Source organism: Nipponia nippon, unplaced genomic scaffold (assembly GCF_047370975.1).
Source record: "Nipponia nippon isolate SJK-2023a ecotype South Korea unplaced genomic scaffold, ASM4737097v1 scaffold_18, whole genome shotgun sequence".
Lineage (NCBI taxonomy): Eukaryota > Metazoa > Chordata > Aves > Pelecaniformes > Threskiornithidae > Nipponia > Nipponia nippon.
The window spans coordinates 2,398,364-2,414,150 of NW_028262334.1; the positions used below are offsets into that span (position 1 = coordinate 2,398,364).

The 15,787-nt window shown below is 47.0% G+C and overlaps 2 protein-coding genes across 3 annotated transcripts in view; one reads left to right on the forward strand and one right to left on the reverse strand.

Annotated features, from left to right (window-relative positions):
- PTPN11 (protein tyrosine phosphatase non-receptor type 11) overlaps window positions 1-3,928 on the reverse strand; it is a 30,630-nt gene extending 26,702 nt beyond the window's left edge. Inside the window, exon 1 of one of the 2 annotated variants that reach the window (XM_087754368.1) lies at window positions 3,431-3,928. In XM_087754368.1, the coding sequence (XP_087610494.1) occupies window positions 3,431-3,444 (14 nt within the window). In that variant the 5' untranslated portion in view covers window positions 3,445-3,928. Of the gene's footprint in view, window positions 1-2,814; window positions 3,358-3,430 lie in introns of those variants that run through there. The other variant, XM_087754371.1, reaches the window with a different exon arrangement.
- Window positions 3,929-4,030: 102 nt separating this feature from the next.
- On the forward strand, window positions 4,031-8,407 carry RPL6 (ribosomal protein L6). Its single transcript, XM_087754372.1, has 7 exons — window positions 4,031-4,170; window positions 4,920-5,156; window positions 5,249-5,347; window positions 5,825-5,968; window positions 6,987-7,035; window positions 7,524-7,708; window positions 8,213-8,407. Exons 2-7 carry the CDS (start codon window positions 4,920-4,922, stop codon window positions 8,363-8,365), a joined length of 867 nt encoding a protein of 288 aa, XP_087610498.1. The 5' UTR covers window positions 4,031-4,170; the 3' UTR covers window positions 8,366-8,407.
- The last annotated feature ends 7,380 nt before the right edge of the window (window positions 8,408-15,787 follow it).

Genomic DNA, 15,787 nt, shown 5'->3' on the forward strand with positions numbered 1-15,787 from the left:
ATATCTAAAAAAAATCGCACAGCATTTCTGATCGTTCCTCATACAGTCAGCATTTCATGCTAAATTGCTAGAACAGCAAAATATGTGAGTGCATGTCTAAATTTAGGGTTATTACTTGCATTGTTTCAGCAATATATATACTGAATTTATTTTCTATACTGAAAAATTGACAATATTCCTACCAAGGCCTTATCCAGCCTATCCTCTTCAGGCATGGATTCTCATGGAAACATTCTGGAGAGTTTTAGAGATTCTAGAATATCCAAACCTCTAGCAAGTCATTCAAATGGGAATTACGATTACTTATGTACCAATTCAATTTCAGAAGTAAATGATTCTTCTTCCTAATCTTGCTTTTTTTCTAGTTAAGGATATTCTGCTTGCACCAAGAAAGTTGAGTGAATAGTACCATATCTTTAACTGAAGAAAAAAAAAAAGAAAAAAATCAATCCTATGCAGCACGGATCATGAAAAAAATATATCAGAAAATACTTCCAAGTTATTACAGCAAAAGGCAATGAATTAATAAATAATGCTACATTTATCTAATGACTACTGAAAAGTCAAGAAAAGTTCTGCTTTGATGCAGTCTCACAAAAGAAACTGCACAAGCATTGGCGCCTGGGATGAACTGAACATTAAATAATATATTTGAGAATATGACAGGTTGGTCTGCAGAAGCTGATAATATATTTACCACACTTTCACCTCCAAAATTTTACTTCCATTAGGAGAAAACAAAAAACAAGCAAAAAAAAAAAAGTGTAGCAACATTTTGAACAGTTTATAAGCTTTTTAAATACACACCGGATTCAAGAGCCATCTTTGGAAGTTTTTGAGTTTACATTCAAAAATTTATAAACATAAGAAAGGAGAAACTATTGGAATCAGCCCTACAGATTTATTATATGGTGACATGCCACAAACTTAAATTAACATAATATCTTCGGTATCTTACCCTAAACCCTAACGCATCTGGAAATAACTGTACACAAGTTGTTAAGAAGATGCAAAATAACAGAAAAATAATAATTTAATGAACAGAAGGGCCTACAAATAACTTGCGCTTAAAGGAGAAGTTAAAAAGATGGTAAATTGTTTAAAAACCAAAATCTCACCCCCACATAGACATACACTCCTACTGAAGATGACAAAAAGTAAGTGCATGCAGCAAAAGAAAAGCTACATCTGGGAGACGGATGGAGTTTATTGCACTTTATGTAACTTTTGTTCTAATGGTAACTTGTACTCCTGCTCTCTCATCTTTGTATTTTTGGCTTTGAGTAGGAAGATGCATTTGTCAGCCACCCCAAATAGAAAAATGGGGGTGTTAGTGATCTCTGTTAAATGGTTCCGGACCGGTGATCAAGATTGCTTCATTTGAAGTACTGCCATCACATGTGCGCTTTTGAACCTTGCTGGCTGCATCCCTTCCAAAACCGGAGGAGAGAGCAAAGGGGACTGCAGACACAGATACCAGTAACATAAGCCCTATAGAGGACTTTCTCTTACACTTCCTTTTATAGGGATGGAATGCATTTTAGACTTTTTTTCTACTTTCCTTCTTCAACCTCTATTATGAGCAGGTGCAGAGGCTATCCCAAGCAAAGGACATCACAGCCAATAAATACAATCAAGAAAGTAACACATGCACACGTAAACCCACGCTCTAATTAAACTAGCTGTCCTCACCACGCACAGAACACTCCTTACAGCAATTCTGATTTGGGGGGCTCAGCAGCATACCATTTCAAGTCCCTTATTAGTTTACAGTAAGATGAAAACGTTGGCAGAAAAGAAACCAGTGAAATTGTGGGGCTCTCATTTACAAAACTAAGGGGATATCAGCTAAGCAAGAAGCCTTTTGATATAAACAAATATATGGTAGGAAACACAACCTTGCTACAATTCTCTCTCTCCTTTTTTTTGTTAGCATAGTCCAGAAAAGATCAGCAGGATTTGTGCTTTGTAAGTCATACCTTGCCAGCATATTTCTCTCTTACCAAATTGAAGAAAGAAAAGAAAAAAATCAATACATTTTTCCATGCTGTGCTTGGGCTTTTCTAACCACCTTTTCAAGAGCAGAAGAGATTAAATCAGTTCTGAGTCTCAGCTGTCACAACCATAGCATTCAGGGAGGCAGTGACTGGTAGTTTAATTACTCCTATTTATAGGCCCATCAGTTTCTATTTCTCATCTTTTTTCAGTCTCCCTCACAAGTTACAATTTAAACTTCTGAGCAGAATAAGAGGATTACTCCTGACGAGGAATTTCACAAGTTTTTCTAAAAGGTAACCTGTGCCCTTGTTCTGATGCATGAGTAGGGACATTCAGAAAACCCAACACACGCTAGAGATCCTCCACACGCTTCAGAAGACCCCGAATCCAAATTCAACTATAGATGGCCGCAGACTGAAAACCAACCCATCTAGTTTGAACCGTCTTAAGCAGAACAAGAAAGAGGACAACCCAACATCAAAGTTATACTTTAATGGGTATTACTTAGAGAGGTATCAAGTTTCAGAATAGGAACGTGAGATGAGAATATAAATATCTTTTTCCTTTTTATGACAGTAATTCCTCTTAAGTCTAACATTTACCTTAATCTCTCAGCCCAAAAAGGACTGCTAAAATAAGACAAACATCAAAATATGTTAAGGACAGTGAGAAGCTACAAGAAAGAAAACAGATTCAACTGTTTATCATCCTGATTTTGCCACGCCACAAGGTTTTGAAATTAGACCGAATGCTGCTAATAAACTGAGAGCCCAGAGCAGGGCAGCTTGCGAACGCTCATTTTAAAAGTTGGCTCACGTTTTAGTCTCAGGAACGTGCCTAGTGCTGGGCTACCGGTAGCAACACGCCCCTCCCTGGCCTCGGATTCCGGACCGAGAACCGAGTGGGTCGCCACACGAATAAAATTCACCTCTCGGCTCCGGTTCGAACGCACACGCGGGCTCGGGGAGACCCGCTTGAGCCCCCCGCGCAGCCAATGCTGCTGCGGCAGCTCCGGCCCCCGCACAGGGGTCGGCGCAGCCCGGGGCCTGCCGGCCCCCTCGCCCCACCGGGCCCCCAGCCGCGCCGCACCGGCCAGGGGAGGGTCCGCTCGCCGGGGAAAGCCAGGCAAGGCGCGGGGAGCAGAGCGAGCCAGGCCCCGACCGGAGCCGAGGCGGCACGGCGGCCCCAGGACGGCGGGAGCGGGGACATCCCGCCCCGGGAACGGGCGGGGAGAGGGGCCGGGAGGCGGCCGCAGGCAGCGGGGTGGGGGCTGCCCCAGCGCCGCAGCCACGGGGCGGCGGGAGGCCCTGCCCTGCCCTGCCCGCCAAGAGCGGGCGCCGAGGGGCCCGGGCCCTGCGCGCCCCGGGGGCGGTCGGCCCCCCGCCCGCCCCCCCTCCCCCGCCGGGCTCGGCGCCGCTCGCTCCCGCCTCACCTCCGCGATGTCATTTTCTCCGGTGGCACTGGCGGGTCGCGGTGCGCCCGCCCGCCCGCCACCCCTCGCCGGCCGCCTCTCACATGGGGGCCCCCCCGGCGCGGGCCGCGGCCTACGGGCGCCCTGCGGGGAGCGTGAACAACGGCCGCCTCAGGCCCCGGAGGCGCACGGAGCGCGGCGCGGCCCGCCCTGCGTCACCCGCCCGCTGCGTCATCGGCCTGCGACGTCGTCCCGCCCCCGCCTCGAAAGGGAGCGAGAGGGCGGGCGCCTGGCGGGGGCGATGGCTGCAGGGCACCTGCGCGGGAGTAGCGGAGCCTCGTCCCGCCGAGCCGAGCCGAGCCGAGCCGAGCCGAGCCGAGCCGAGCCGAGCCGAGCCGAGCCGAGCCGAGCCGAGCCGAGCCGAGGGTCGGCGGTCGGCGGTCGGCGCGGAGCCTTACCTCGGCCGTGCCCCGGGCTGGAGGGAGGGTCGGTCAGGCAGCGGCAGGACAGCGAGCCTCGCTGCCGGAGCCGCCGGCCACCGCACAGCTCCCTCCGGGGCGGAACGCGGGTGTCCGGTGTTCGCCCCCGCCGCCCGGCCGGGACCCTCCCGCTGTCGCCGTCCCCCTCCCCGGGTGACACGGGACTGCCCCGGCCCGGCCTACAAGTCCCAGCGTGCTCCGCGGCCGGCGCGGTGACGTCAGACGCCGCGCTCTCTTTAGGCCTCTTGTACCCGGATGTAGGTCCCTTTCCCTCCCCGGAAGGTAAGAATGGCGGAGCGGCGGCGGGCAGGGCTGGCACCCGGCGGGCGGCATCCGCCGCCATCTGCCCTCGGGTGGCTGCGCTGGGCTTGCGGGCCCGGCCCGGTGCCCTCGGGGAGGCGGCGATGAGGCCCGGGGGCCCGTATGGGGGTGGGGATGGAGCGGGAGGTGAAGCCGCCTCTGGCCAGGCCAGGCCAGGCCGGGGCTGGCTGCGGAGGCCGGGCTGGGCCGTGACCGGCCGGGCCGGCGCCTCCCAGAGTGCGCGGGGCCGAGCGGAGAAGCGGGAACCGGGCTCGGCCGGGGCCGGAGCTGGAGGCCTCTGCAGGGCCGAGTGGTAGCCCGGGGAAGGCCGGCGTAGCCCCGCGGTGTGGCAGGGCCCAGCAGCTCCGGCGGGACCGGGGCAGTCCCGAGCCCAGGGCGGCTGCGACCGGCCCCGGGGACGGCAGGGCGGCCGCGGCCTCGGCGTGCGCTTGCATTGGCTTGGGCTTCCCGCCGAGTAGGCTTGGATGCCTCCGGTGAGCTTGTAGCTGTTGTGACTAGCGTGGAGGAGCGTTTTGCGTGACGGATGGGCGTGCAGCAAGCAGAATGGCTTTTGACTCTGCATTTGGTTTGCCACGGCTGTAAGAGGTGGCTGACAACTATCAGAACGGTGTAAAGGATCAAGTTCCGATTCTTCTGTTTTGTTTCCGCAGCTTAGACGCTCCTGCGCGCCTTGCAATAAGTCATAATTTCTGTTTTATTTGGATCCACAGATGGCGGGCGAGAAGGCGGCCGGTGAGAAAAAGCCAAGCAAGAAGAAGCCGGCTGAGAAGAAGCCGGCTGAGCAGAAGGCAAGCCAGAAGGAAGCAGGTGAGAAGAAGAAGAAGATTAAGAAGCATCATGCCAGCCGTAACCCTGTCCTGGCCCGGGGTATCGGGAGATATTCCCGGTCAGCCATGTATGCCAGAAAAGCACTGTACAAGCGCAAGTACACTGCTCCAGAAACAAAGGTAGGACGAGAAATACTGCATTTAAATAATCATATTTTTCACGGTGACTTTGCTTTGGAATTTCATACGTTTTCCCTTTTCTTTGCTTACAGATAGAAAAGAAAAAGAAAGAAAAGCCACGCGCGACCATCACCAAGCCAGTTGGTGGAGATAAGAATGGTGGCAGCCGTGTGGTTAAAATCCGTAAAATGGTAAGAAGAAGAACCAGGACGCTGGCGGTTTCAGGCTGTTAGGTGTCGCTTCTGACCCCAGGCTGCGCCTCTTGGCCGGGGCGACGCAGCAGCCTCGGCCCATGCCGCGCTGCACGGAGCTGGTGGTGGTCATCTCCTCCAGACGCCGACCCAGCGGTTGCGGCTCTCGGGGGAGATGCCGGTAACTGAGAACGGTTAACGGGTAAGCGCGGGTTCTCCTCTGCCGCTCGTGTTGCTGTGCGGGACTGGAAGCACGCTCGGAGATGTGGAGCTGCTCTCAGCATTCGCTATTGCATACTTGTACAGAAAATACTCGGTGTGTTCCTGCCGTGCTGGTTGCAGCAGAGAAAAATCTTTCAGAAAGGTCATCTTTAGTGAAATAGCCTCTCTTAACGAAAGGAAGAATCTAAACTGTAGTGAAAGCTTTCCGTCTCGTGGAATACGGAGTGGTACAATGATTTCCTCCTCTTTTTATAGCCCAGATACTATCCCACGGAGGACGTTCCTCGCAAGCTTTTGAGTCACGGCAAAAAGCCCTTTTGCCAGCACAAGCGGAGGCTGCGGGCCTCTATTACTCCAGGAACCGTTCTGATCCTTCTGACCGGTCGTCACAGAGGCAAGGTAATCGGGGGCTTCGTCCCGTTGGCTCACGCGGCGGCTTTGCAGCTTCCGTGCCGAAACGGTTGTGACTGAGCAGCGGCATCCTGCGATTACCAGCTGGTGTCACCGGGCAGCGCTCAGCCACGAGATGCGAATCTACAGAGCTGCTTTTTTGTGAATTCTGTCTAGGCGCTTTCTCTCGCCCTGCCTTTAGGGGAAACAGTCTTTAAACTAATGTTCTTCTACGCAGAGCTGGAAGTAAAACAGGCCAGGGCAGTGGCTTAAGACAAAATGAATTGCAGAAAAGTGCGTAGATTCGTGTCCCGCCAACTTTGCGCTGCAGAGTGGCAGACCCGATGCCCCTTGCTGTTACTGTTGCAATGAGGCCAAAGCTTTGTCTTAGACTGCCTATTGCCAAGGAGGAATTACAGCGTCATTCTTAATCTAATTACCAAGGTGCCTTCATTGTTACATTAAGCTGTGTTCTTTGTCTTAATGATTTTTACTAACGGGTCTCAACTGACATCCTTTATTTTCTTTAATTCTTTGGCTTCCATGTCACGTTACTGAGAAGAATGCTGTTAGGGAAGGCAAACCTGACGAGAAAGAATAAAATGTAACTGGGGGATGGCTCTGACCGGGTGTTGTGTTGCGGTGCCCTTCTGGGTTTTATCTAGTTCTTGCCTTTAACTTGTACAAAGAGTTTGGGCGCCAGGACGGCTGTCTCACCGGCCTGTAGAACGGGCAAAGAGTTAAAAAAACGTACTAATTGGTTTTGCTCAGGCTGGAGTGCTGAAGCACGTGGAGAGGGGCGACCTGTCGTAGGTGCGGTAACCCTGGCAAAGCCGCTCTGAGAAGCACTGGCAGCCTGGCTCGCGCGCCGGTTGCTTCTCGAGTCGCGCAGTTGCGCCTGTGCCCGGCGGCTTTGCCAACGCTTGCCCCAGTAACGCAGGCCGAGCGCGGGCACAGTCCCCATTTGGTTGCAGTATTTCAGAGGGCTGGGACCTGAGGACTAATGTCTCATCTCATCTCTCTTCAGCGCGTCGTCTTCTTGAAGCAGCTTGCTACTGGCCTTTTGCTTGTCACAGGTAAAAACCTTTTACTTAAGTGTATGATTTTTTTTTTTTTTTATTTTTTTGGGCAGTTTTGTGGGGTTGGGAAGGGGTGGGGTTTTGGGGGATTTTTTTGTTTTGTTGGAGGTTTCTTTTTAAGTTCAAGTTTGTCTCTGGAGTCAGTAGTGTCACAGATCTGCGTGTGGATGGTTTGGCGCGTCACGTGTTCATGTAACTAAGTGGAATCGTGTTTTGTGGCTTTCCAGGGAGGTGGAGGGGAGGTAATTAAGCTTCAATACCTAGAAGAGATCAGGAAGCATTTTTTGGCTTTTCTAGAGGCTGCGGGGAAGGGCTTTGTTGGTTCAGGTTTTAGCTGTAGGCATCTCTACAGAAGATGAAGAAACTAGTCATCTAAAGTCATCTGAAGAAGAAACGAGTCATCTCCGACAGTACAAAAATTGAGCTTCAGAGCAGTGGTTGTTGCCAGGAAAGCTAACCTTGTTCTGTCTTTCCTCTGCCTTTAGGACCCTTGGTTGTCAACCGTGTCCCTCTGCGCAGGGCCCATCAGAAATTTGTTATTGCTACATCTACAAAGGTTGATATCTCTGGAGTGAAAATTCCCAAGCATCTCACTGATGCGTACTTTAAGAAGAAGAGGCTGCGTAAGCCCAAGCACCAGGAAGGCGAGATCTTTGACACTGAAAAAGAAGTAAGGAACATGATTGTTCATTCTTTATGAACGTCCTTGTTGCCTAAAGCCTGGCTGGAAAGGGGGAAATGCCATGAAACAAATGGACAATTTAATTTTAAGTGATCCTTGATAAAGTAAGGTAATGTCATTAAAATGAATTAATACAGCAGCAGTGAGATAAGCCCCTTTTAAATTTGGGGATTCTTTCCTGCTTGTACCTTAGCAGAACAGCAGCAGTGATGATTCCAGTTAAATGTCTTTTTTGACCGAGAAACACCTTTACTGTTTCGATACTGCCAAGAGCGTGCTGCTGGCTCTGGTACCTGCAGCGTAAGCCAAACAAGCGGCTTCAGTTCTCTCTGCCACCTCCGGTCTCCTACCACCTCTCCCATATTTAGAACAAATGGAGAAAAGATTTCCTGAAAATGCCAGAACTCGGGGTTTGCCCTGAATTTTCTCATCTCTGTAGAAGAGTCTGAAGTCACTCTGCAGGATTTTAACATTATTCTTTGTGCTTTTTAGAAATACGAGATAACGGAGCAACGCAAGTCAGACCAGAAGGCGGTGGATTCACAGATCCTTGCACGAATCAAGAAGGTGCCTCAGCTCCGTGGGTACCTGCGTTCTACATTCTGTCTCTCGAACGGAGTCTATCCTCACAAATTGGTGTTCTAACTGTCCTAAAGCACCACATTAAATCTGAAGGGAGAAAAGCAAGGATTTCTGGTGTCTTCATTGCAATCCATACTAGAACATGTTGTGCAGATCTTGCAATGTATGTTATTTAAAGGGTAGGGAAACTGCTTGTGGCACGAAATTCTGAGGGACTGTGTGCAGATGATCAGAATTTTGAGTGTATAAGGGTTTGGGGGTTTTGTTTCATTGGGGTTGGGGTTTTTTGGGGGTTGTTTTGGGTTTTTTTCCTGTTCAGTATAACCAGAAAGGAATTAGCACTTGATTTTCAGCTTTCTTAACTATTAATGAGTTGGGGGGGCAGGAAAAAATCAAACATTTTCTTTTGGGAAAGAGGATATACATACTGGATTGACTACCCATCAGGACACATTCCAGAATAAACATCCAGCCCAATGTCCGCGCTGGCGTATTTCTGTGCACTCGCATGCCTGAAACCAATGCTTCAGGTGTCCTTTGTTGAAGAACCAGCAACAAACCACTGCTAGGTAACTCATTAGCATTTTAAAGCTTGTGTACAGCTGTGTTGAGATGGTATTGCTGACGAACAGCTTTGATCCATCCATCACCACATAAACCTCAGCAAATATAGCAACTTTTTAGAGGCATTTCAGGAGGTATGCCTTGCATTTTAAAGTGGAAGCACTATATAGAGTTGCAGGGTAACGTCCCTGGAACCATAACAAAATTTGGAATGTATGTCCCTTCCCAAATTCTTTGTCCATGTGGGATGTAACACTTTTAGTCAGGAAGAATACCTGCTTAGATCAAAAAGGAAAAGCATGATTCTTAATTCTGTAGGCTCAGAAATGAGTAAAAAAGCAGAAGCTGTTTCTGTGAAAGGCAAGTATTTTCCTATTCTGGGAGACTTCCAGAGTCTCAATTTTTCCTATCTCAGAAACTGGCAGAAACCGAGTTGAGAAAGTCAGGCCTGTCTGTTTTGTTTCTCTGTTGAGGTCAGTTACCAGATATCTGAAAGAGGATGCTTGGGTAGTAATAGTCTGCTCTTACAAAAAACAAGGCTGTACACATTAACAAATCTGGCATGCTTGAGCTCTTCCTTAGCCAGACTTAGGCAGGAAACAAGGCTTATATAACTGCACCATCTGTCTTCCTATTAATTCTTAGCTGAAAGTAGCCAGTGGGGTCAAACTTGACAGGGAGTAGAGATTTCATGAAATTCATACAAGTTTCATGAAAAGGGGATAGAAAAGGGAGTAATACAACCCTCGCTGAGGTGGAAGCCTGCACGTCACATGCTAGCCACGTTCGTTAGGAAGGAGGAATTGGGCTTCAAGTGCTCCAGAGCCAATGAAAAAACTCGAACTACCTGCAGAATGCCTGGCGGGTTCTCGCACCGAGGGGCTGTGGCCATCTTTACAGCTGATGCTGGCTGGTGGCACAGGGTATGGAAGTCTACAGCACTGGTTACTCTTCCACCATCTTCCTCCTGAGAATTAACATTAAATATTAGCGTGGTTCAGCAGAGGGAGCCGGTGAGCCAGCTTTGTCCCAACGCAGCACTGCGGGCTGGGGGTGGGTCTCGCGGTGCTCTAGGCTAGGTTCTGCCCTGGGGTGCTCTGGGAAGATGCTCTTTTATTTTTCCCTCTCATCAGAACTACGTCTGCAATGAATTACGTCTTCTGTTGTACGTGGCTTGGTGGATAATGGGTATAGTCAGAGGTTTCTTAAGTTGATGTGAGATTTTTACTGCAGTGGTGGGACTGGCCTGTTGACATAAATCAATTCTAAAAAGATACAAATTGTGGCACGCATCTCACTGCTAGTACTAAGATAAGTTTACTGATACTACCAAAGAAAGATCTTATAACCCAATATGCTTAGAAAGCTCAGTTAAAGTAAAAACTTGTACGTGGGAACACTTAAATGGGAAAAGTCGAAAAACAGCAAGTAGACCTCTTGATCAAAATAGTTTGTAGCAGCATGTGGTATCACAAAGTCTGCAAACAGATTTGGTCGCACAGTTGCAGTCTAAGAGAAGACTTAAGAGGTACTAGTGCTTCAGTCATTCCCTTCCCCTCCGGGAATGGGGAAGCTGTAGTAACAAAACAGGACTAGTCTAAGAATAGCGAGGCATTTAGCTGCAGTGGTATTTTCTATAATTATTGATTCCTCTGACACATTCCTCGTTTGTGTATCAGAAGACATGAAATGATACTTGGAACCATTAACCTTGTTTACTGAAAGGGGAGGCTTTGTCTTCCAGTGTGCTGTCAGGAAGTGATTTGGTAATACAGCCCAGTTGTCTTCATAGGTCCCGGTACGGAGAAACGGCCTCATGTGCTGCCGTCGCCTCCCTCACCCCAGTCCTGTCACTTGTCTGACGAGGTGGTGACCAATAACGCAGCCCTGCAAGGTGAGGAGAGAGAGAGGGAGGAGTGAGTATTTTCGTGCTGGTTTAAATCCCTGAACTGAGTCACTGTGGGACCAGATGAATGTTGGTGTTGGCACACAGGGGCGTGGGAGCGGGCCTGCTTCTGGGGGCGCTAGCTGTTAAGTCAAATTTTAACACCAAATCATGCCTGCGCGGTGCCGAGCAGCTCCTCGGGCTTTGCTGCAGAAAATGGAGACGGCAGAACACTCATCTTTCATAGGGAAAGGCAGCCGGTGGACAGCTGTGATTTGTCTCTCTCTTAACCTCTAAAATATTTTCCTTGAGTTCTGTGAAATCTGGCTTTTTTCCGAAACGCTGTGGGGTGGCGGATGGAAAAGAGGAACAACAAGGACTGTACAGATGACCAACACAGAAACAAAGTGAATATTCAGAAGGATTTTTCAATGTAGATAATACTGTCCACTACCTGAAAAATACTTCCACCACATAAAGAGCTTTTGTGTGTGTTCTCGCTGTCCCACAGGTTTTCTCATTCTGAGCATGTAAACAGTTCTGCAGCCCTGGCTAGCTGAGTCATTGCTTTTCACTGAGCATCCCCCACAGAAGAAGCTAGAGACATCCAAAGCCTCAGTCACCCGATCAAAAGTGCTGGAGATGTGCAGGTCCAAAAATAGTGACAGACTCAACCACAACAGCACTTCATTAGCATCAAATGTGCTCTTTGCTTCAGCTGCCTAATAAAGTGATATGTAATTATAATAAAGCATCCTTTTGAGAGGAAAGATAGAGGGATGTTGGCTTTCTCAGGGAATTGGTACTAAGATGCAATGCCTTATTATCTACAGCCACCTATTTTTACCTATTGGCTGCCTCTGTAAAGTGACCTGGTGGATTCAGTCCAGCCCAGAGAGGCTGTGTCCCCACTGCTGTGTTGGCCGGCAGTCTCAGGCAGGCAGACGCTGGCTTTCCTTCTGGGAATAGAAGCCTCGGGAGAAACCGAGGCGTATTTGCAAGACAAAGTGCTTTCCAGTGCCAGGTTTGTAAAGAATGTTACTTTTGGCATTTCAGGTGTGACACACTTTGTTTTAACCTTAATTAAGAGAAGACGCTATGGCTGGAGCGTGAAGGTGCTTTTACAGGACACATACCATTTTGGCCAGGTGTTGAGGAAAATGTGCCAACTGCCCAGATCTCCAGTGATCAGCTACTGAGTTCACCTATGCTATAGGGTACCTATAGGATGTGCCTTGTCATGCAGGGGCAGCTGAACCTTTTTCCCCCAGCATATTTCCACCTGATCCCTGCCCTTCCTCTCCTCGTAGTTCACAGAACTGTCGCCACTGGTATACCCAGCCCCACTTCTGCAAAAAGTCATTCTGGATCTCCCCACAAGCTCAATACAGAATAAACAGACTCTGGGGACAGTTTCTTTGTCTTCACCACCTGGAAGAAGCTCTGCTTTTACCTCACAGAAAATGTAGGCAAGATCAGCTGAGACACCATTCATGGAGAAGAGCTGGCCTAGGTAGCCTCCCTCTAGCAAATGCAAGGTAACTCCTTCCACTCTTCTCCAAATGCTGATTCCCATCACGCTTTAAATGATTCAAGCATTAGAAACCCCATCCAAATGGATTTTACTAAGAGAATTTGTTCCAGATTCTCTGTATATTCTTCTTTCAGTACATTTTGTTGCTTGTCTTTCAATGCAGAGGGCTTCCTGTTCTCTGCTTATTAAAATCAACTGGTTTTTAAGATGAAAACTGTTTTTTACAGTTTTCTGACTCCAGGCGAGCAAATACCCTGCTCCGTTTGAAACTGGACAGCAGCGTTCTGCCCTGTCCCTGGCTCACTGTGAAGGTTCTGTTACTGAGGTCTCTTAAAGTTCCATTAGGATAAGAGATCACACCATTTTCCTGTGCTGTTTAGGGGATTAAGCAGCATCCCAACCTACAAATATCAGTGGCTCCTACGATTTTATCAGCTATTACTCTGTTACAAGACGGAGACATGGATGGACAGCTTAGTCTAAGAGATCCAGAACTACATCGGAAAGTCATGTAAACTCCACTCCACTTTCTTCCATCATTGTTGTCCTGAAGTAGCAGGTCACATAAATGACATAATCATATGGGTACAGTCTTAAGAGCTCCTGCTCCTGTTCTGGTTTGGAGACAGCATCTGAAGTTCCCAGTGACTTGTGTGGGATGTGAGGATGCAAAGGGGAACTATTTACCTGTTAATTTGATTTCTCCAGTTCTCCTGCATTACAGTCTGCACTAAGTACTTGACACCTCATTGTTTAAGCAATTAGAGCAATTAAGTCCATATTTTATAAGGATCTTATTCATAATAGTTTTGCTATTTTTTTCCTCATTGCTCAGGAAGCCACTAATTGAACAAAGTGAGCCAGTCCCACGGGCTGAAGCCAACATTTGCACTGAGTCATGCAAGAGGGTTGGTCTGTGATGGTTATATGTGGAATTTAACATGCTTGCCAATAAGCAACCACGAAATTTCAGACTTGTTTAGTTTGTTTGGGTTTTGGTGATTTTTTAGATCAGACCAGTTTTGACCCTCTCACAGATGAAGAGTCAAAAAGCATTTTTGTCAGCTGACTGCCTTTTTTGCCTCATTTTATCCTGTTTTTTTTCCCCATTATTTCAGTGTTTATTTCAGTGGAAATGACTTTACATGACAGACTGTACACACAGCCAGCAACTTCTATGACTTAACCATGGTTCACACTATACCAGACATAAATATTTATTAGTAGTAATAATGATAGGGAGAGAGGAAGCATGGTAGTCAAAATATTACTTGAGATTAAAGAAATTCGATTTTTTTTTTCTCAGCGGTATTGATTTTCTGTGTGATTCTGAGCAAGTAACTTAATTTCAGTGCAGTCAGTGTTCACATACCTGCAGAATAGCAGTAATACTTTCTCATATCAAGTCTGAAGAAGTGTTTTAAACTGCAGACATACAATTTATGACAATGCACTAAAGTACATACAAGAATAAAAAGTCTATGCTTGGATGACACTGAGGAGGGGACTTGATCCATTATTCTAATCTTCCCCTACTGAGATCACATCAACATTTAATACTAAAAAATAAAAGCATTGTGTGGTGTTGAAGACTGGCACAGGTGGCATGAGGAATAAATATTTTCATATTCCTCTTTATCAGCTGTAATGTCATTTTTTGCAGAACTTGGTCCATTACATTTGTACAGCTAAAAGATTTAGTCACTGGTGACATTCTGTGTTTCTGCATTTTGCCCAATTAGCAGCTCCTAACACTTTGCCCGCAGAATTTTTTTAACGATCGTAATAAACAACTTCTCATACACTGAGCATATTGGCCTCGTGATACCAGCAGAGGTAAAAACTGCCATTATAACACCAAGAAGCTGTACACAAAGGTAAAATGATTTATTCAGTCCATTGGAGGAAGTCAGTGGGATGCAGAGAACCACACCAAGCAGCACTAGGAAAGGCTTTAAACCTCATGAAGAAAATAGGAGACTAAACCAGAAGCAATTACATCTTCATTTATTTTGTCAGTCCTACTTGATCTAGAGGTTTTTCGCTCGCTTGACAGATGCACTTAGGATGTAATTGTTTTTAAAATTAAGGCTTTCAGATATCACCATGTGCTATACATGGTATCCTATTGTTCAAAATGCCCATTTTCACATGAAGAATAAAATACAAAGATAAAATGTACAAAACCAGTCCTAGGCAGCAAGCTTACGTCCTTGATATACAAAGGAGGAAGGTTATTTTTCAGAATAAGGAAATATGAAGGCCCTAAAAAGAATGATGCAAAATGTTTCACTGGAGATGTTTAGGTAAAATCAGCATTCAAATTACTGGTGTGAATGTCCTGCTAAGCTGAAATGAAGATCTGTTTCATGGGATTTCATAGAAATTGGTGGGTAACCATAACTGCTCCTTAAAATAAGCACAAAAAATAAACAAATGCCCCTCTAGAATCAGAGAACTGAAACAACAGCAACTATTACTCAAAAGACAGGCACACGGCAAAGCTTCTGTACATTGCACATTATCCGCATGGCTTCTCTCTGGACTGACACAGAAAGTGCAAAAAGGGCATTTGGAGTTTGGAGCTTTGTGTTTGTGTGAGAGAAAAAAACCAAACACATGCACATACTAGGGACACAGAGGGAGAAAACGGAAAGCTGCGTTTTGAGACTGCTGATGCAAGAGAAAACTTTGAGAGCACTTTTTTTTTTGTCAAAATACTGGCTTTGGTCAAAGCACTGTGCACAAAAATTTGTGGTTTACGTAATCCAGCACTCTAGGAAAAAAGACTTTTTCACACTTTGTAAGTAAACAGGACTTCATCAAGGCAATGTCTAGCATCATCATGTAACCATCTTCTAACACAGGCAACCCATTAATCTCCAAACTGGTTAACAGCTTGAATAAAAAAAAAGAAAATAATACAAATAACATCCCAAATTATGTGGCTTGGGCTTACTTGAAATAACAGCTGATTTCACAAGTACCTGAGAAGGGTGTCCCAGCGTGAGCCAGTCAGTGCAGCTGTCTCCGGGGGATTTATAAGAATACTCATTAGAATTTCTGTCATTCTTCCCATCCTGTCACCCCAAGCTGCAAGTTTTCATGTCATTCAATTGGCCACCGCACCATGCCTGGGGAGACTGGATAATCAAGCCTAAGAAATGGCTTTTTTATGTGTTTGTCATGCACAATCAACAGCCATATGACAACGATCTGGAAGAATGGAGGAGGGAGCACAATACATGTAATATGGTCACTGTATTGCGTGGGAAAGGCTGGGCTGATGCTGCCTGTTTGTGAACCAATAATCTAATGAAGGTGGTGATGCTGGTATAGTCCTCCAAATAGTCAGTTGGCTTTGGATGACTGACAGATAGCGCTGCTCTCAGTTCTTCTGTTGATTGATTGCTCATGGAGTTATTTTAGTTGAAGGGCAATTAACTGTTCTTCATGGTTTATCTGTAGGCTACTTGTGATGTTCTTTTTAAAGAAACACTGC

Coding starts and splice junctions, on each gene's coding strand:
- RPL6 (XM_087754372.1), top strand. CDS start 4,920: ATGGCGGGCGAGAAGGCGGCCGGTGAGAAAAAGCCAAGCAAGAAGAAG. Junction 5,348..5,824: donor TGGTTAAAATCCGTAAAATG/GTAAGAAGAAGA, acceptor CTCTTTTTATAG/CCCAGATACTATCCCACGGA. Junction 7,036..7,523: donor TGGCCTTTTGCTTGTCACAG/GTAAAAACCTTT, acceptor CTCTGCCTTTAG/GACCCTTGGTTGTCAACCGT.